Raw genomic sequence first — 3,608 nt, 5'->3', positions numbered from 1 at the left:
TGCAGGGCAAAGGGGCCTGTCCTCTCCAAAATAAAGCCCATGGCTGTTGAATCCTCTCTGACTGAGAGTGACCCACAGTGCTTCCAAGCCTGTAATCTGTACAGGAGCAGGTGGCAGCTCAGTGCTTAACCTGCTGTGCCACCACAGGCCCTTATCCAAAATAAAGGGCCGTTCTGAGCTGGTGTTAGCTCCTCCCATCCCACAAGCAAGCATCTCTGCTTCTAGGCAGGCTCTACTTTGCCTGAAGCTGGGCTTCCGTGAGAAGCAGGTAGCAGCTCAGTTCGTCTTTGATGCAGAGAGAGGTTTGCAAAGGCTTCTTTCTGTTTTTCCCTGTTCTTTCCTCTTCAACCCCTACCCCTCTACTTTTAAGAAACAGATTTTGCTAGAGTATTCTAGACGTAGCCAGTGTAAACAGCAGGCCTCTCGCTGGTGTGGGTACTAGCCACAAAGTCAGGCAGCCCCTCGAGCAGCAGCAGTTTGTCTGGGGAAGAGCACAGGCACAAAGACGCACTGTGCCTGTCTCCCTGCAGTCTGGCATGAATAATTTAGACAAGCACTTGCATTGTGGTGAGCAGTGCAGTGTGTATAAATAGCATGGAGCCTCACTTAACGCTTAGTCTACTCTCTCCCAGAAGAAAAGTTTGGTGAAGAAAGCAAAAACTTTGATTGTATTTGTATAAGAAAGAGAGCCAGAAAATAAGAGAAGTTGGCCTGAAAGGCCTTCCTCTTTTGACAGTGAAAAAATGGGATTGTCTGACCACCTCTAAGGTCCCCTTGAGGAAAGAAATTCAACCTTCACTTAAGGCCGATTGCTGTGAGGCAGAGGTCAGGCTTGCTTCCCCTCTCTGACCTCTTTCCCAAGTCAGACAGCAGCAGTCCCTCCTCCCGCACCCTCGGCTAGCTTCCATCATTGGTGACAGTGCCACACAGGAGTTATTAAGGAAGAAGCAGGGCACAGTTCGGGAGCAGGAACAACTCAGGATAGCTCTTGGTGCTTCAGTCAGGACAGCTTCTCAGCTCTGCCACAGGCAGGCCTCTTTGTCTTTCTCTGTTCTCAGCCCAACCCTGCTCAGAAAAGGGTTACAAAGTTCTTCCGCTTTCCCGCGAAGTGCCCAGAGCACCCTGCTCAGAGAGAAGGTGCTCAGCCTCCCCCACGCTGCGGCTGGGACGCCTACTGTACTGTGTGGTGCTGTCTCCTGGTTCTGCTGCCCCGCACTGTATCTCTTGTAGTGTTCTTTCTGTCTCCTTGTCTAGGAGGGTCTCAGCACAGGGACCTGGGGTCCAGAGGACGTGCTCTGCCCTTGTTGGTCGTGGTCCCCACACCACTGCCCACCCGTTGTTTGAGCTCAGTCTGGCCGCACCCAGTAACTGGGTGAGAGTTAGAAGACAGGGCTAGAAAGGCCATACGAAGGCAGTCCCCTGCACCAGGAGCAGTTCGCCTGTGGATCTCTTCATCTTCGCCTGCTGTTGAGGCAGCATTGCTTACTGATCTCTTGCTCAGTGGTGTCTGTTTCAGTTTAACAACCAGGACTTTTTTGTATCTGCCTCTGTTCTTGTTCGGAACGTTTGAACAAGTTCGCTGTTTCTTAACCTAATCTGCCCATCATGACAAAGTACCGACGACCCACTGATGTTTGCTGAAGCGGATGTGGGGCCCAGTGTGTCTCTCCTCCCAGTGGCCGGGCAGGAGATCAGCCAGCATCTCTCTCCAAACTCACTTTTCCCGGTCACTCAGGAGAAAATAAAGTAACCTCTCTTCCTTCTGCCCAGGGAAAACGGATTCTTTTGAGCAGATATTGAACCGTATCCCCTCCCTTTCCCACATTCTGCTGCACATCTTTTTGGGGCAAAGAAGTACATTGGCAGGGAAGGGACTTGCGCAGAACTAGCATCCGAGTGCATTTGCTTCCCCCTGAGTTTGTGAGACTGCATCTGAGCTTGCAGAGCGGGTTAACATTTTTTCCCTTGAGGTGGTAAATGCTCTTAAGGTTAATACCCACTCCTCTGCATGAGCTCTGTAAGAAGTACAGGGAGCAGATTGCCAGTGAAGCAAATCCCCGGGGCGCTCTGGTTCATGCTTCTAGAAGCAACTTCCCACTTCAAAGGAAAGTGGCCCTAAAAGAGCATTCTTGGGTCGTGTCTGCTTGTGCGAGGCTTTTCTCTCCGATGAAAACCCCCGTCATGCAGCTGGGAAGCCAGAGGCGGGAGGGGCCAAGCCGAGGGCAGGCGGGTTCTGTTGTGACGCGTGGGAGGGCGGCCCCCCTCACTGCTCTCCTTCAGCTCCTCACGAGGCTGCAGGTGTGTGGTCAACCTCACAGAAGGACTGACCCGTCTGGGGCCTTTGTCCTGGTCACACCGAGCTTCTCACATGCCTGACGTGGCGAGCGGGGTGGTCGCCACTGAGAAGAGTATACACTATAATTTAGGCTCCGTTCTCATGATCAGCTGTAAGACTTCGATGTCCATGATATTTATACCCGCTTTTTAAAGTACATGTTAATCCAGTTAACATTGCTTTGTGGGAATGTTGAAGACCTTCGATTCAGGGGGCTATGTTGTCCTGAAATCCGTGGGTTTCTGCTGGCTCAGTCTGGGTCAGCATGTCTGTTTCTGTGGGCCTCGTTCCTGGTGGGTGATGGGCACATTCACAGACAACAGAAATTCTTCTCTCCAGCTGACCCTATATGGGCCACCCCAGGACCCATCTGTGGGAAGCTGCCTGTTCTGCTGTTCTGTCAAGCCCCGGATGAGGGTGCTGCACACCACGTGGCCTGTGTGCCTGTTTGATGCTCACATCAGCTCACAGGCAGGTGCTGTCGAGCTGGAGCACCGGGTTGGGAGCCCATCCATGCTGCCTGCCCATGCGTGCGCCTCTGAGGGGCTGGAGCGGTGTGTCCCGCGCAGCTTGAGCGCATCTCAGTCCAGTGTGGCTCCTGGTTAAGTACGCTCGCTTCTCCAGCCTCGGTGCAGGGTCACTCTGCGCGTGCTGACTTCCAGCTGTTGGGTTTCGGAGTGACCTCCACACGTTCCATCCTGGGGTAGAAAGATGACCGTTGAATTGGATGGTTTGACCGCGGAGGCAGGGAGGAAAGCAGGCAGGCTTTGATCTGTAGGATCCGTGCCAGCCATTTTTCCAGGGATACAGAGCCACCCTGAGGAGGCTAAGATGCACAGAGTGTAATTAAAGGCCTGCAACACGGCACATACTTATTAAGGGGCGTGTGTTCCGGGGCTGGCAGGCATACCTGAAGTGCAGCCGGGATGGGAGCTAAAGAGCCCAACCCCCACTCCCACCCGGTCCTGTCATGTCCCGTCATTCGTCATTCCTAGTGATGGGGGTGCAGGGTCTCTGGCTGTGGTGCTGACCCCTGTCCTGAATTGCAGACCGGCGCCAGTGGTGTGCCATAGTCGTCCTCTTCGCGGTCCTGCTGGTCGTGCTGGTCCTCTTCTTCGTGCTGTGACGGGCCCTGGCCAGTTCCTCCTGCGCCGGCCACCGCAGGCCACTCACATTCCTCTCGTCCACACGCCCACGGCCCGCCTTGGAGACAGCGCCTCCAGCCCAGCGTGGGACCAGGATGGCCAGGGAGGACTACACACTCCGGGCTCTA

General features: G+C 54.3%; 1 protein-coding gene across 2 annotated transcripts in view; it reads left to right on the top strand.

Moving 5' to 3' along the window:
• The window catches only part of STX6 (syntaxin 6), a 58,334-nt gene that overhangs the window by 43,382 nt on the left and 11,344 nt on the right, over positions 1-3,608 (top strand). Inside the window, exon 8 of one of the 2 annotated variants that reach the window (XM_004706694.2) lies at positions 3,385-3,602. The exons of the other annotated variant lie outside the window; for it this stretch is intronic. Coding sequence (XP_004706751.1) covers positions 3,385-3,461 — 77 coding nt within the window. The 3' untranslated portion in view covers positions 3,462-3,602. Of the gene's footprint in view, positions 1-3,384; positions 3,603-3,608 lie in introns of those variants that run through there. 2 annotated transcript variants of the gene reach the window in all.

The sequence above is a fragment of the Echinops telfairi genome, unplaced genomic scaffold (assembly GCF_000313985.2).
Source record: "Echinops telfairi isolate 266 unplaced genomic scaffold, ASM31398v2 ScPeMD7_7424;HRSCAF=8462, whole genome shotgun sequence".
In the NCBI taxonomy this organism is placed as follows: Eukaryota; Metazoa; Chordata; class Mammalia; order Afrosoricida; family Tenrecidae; genus Echinops; species Echinops telfairi.
This window is presented reverse-complemented; position numbering and strand designations above follow the sequence as displayed.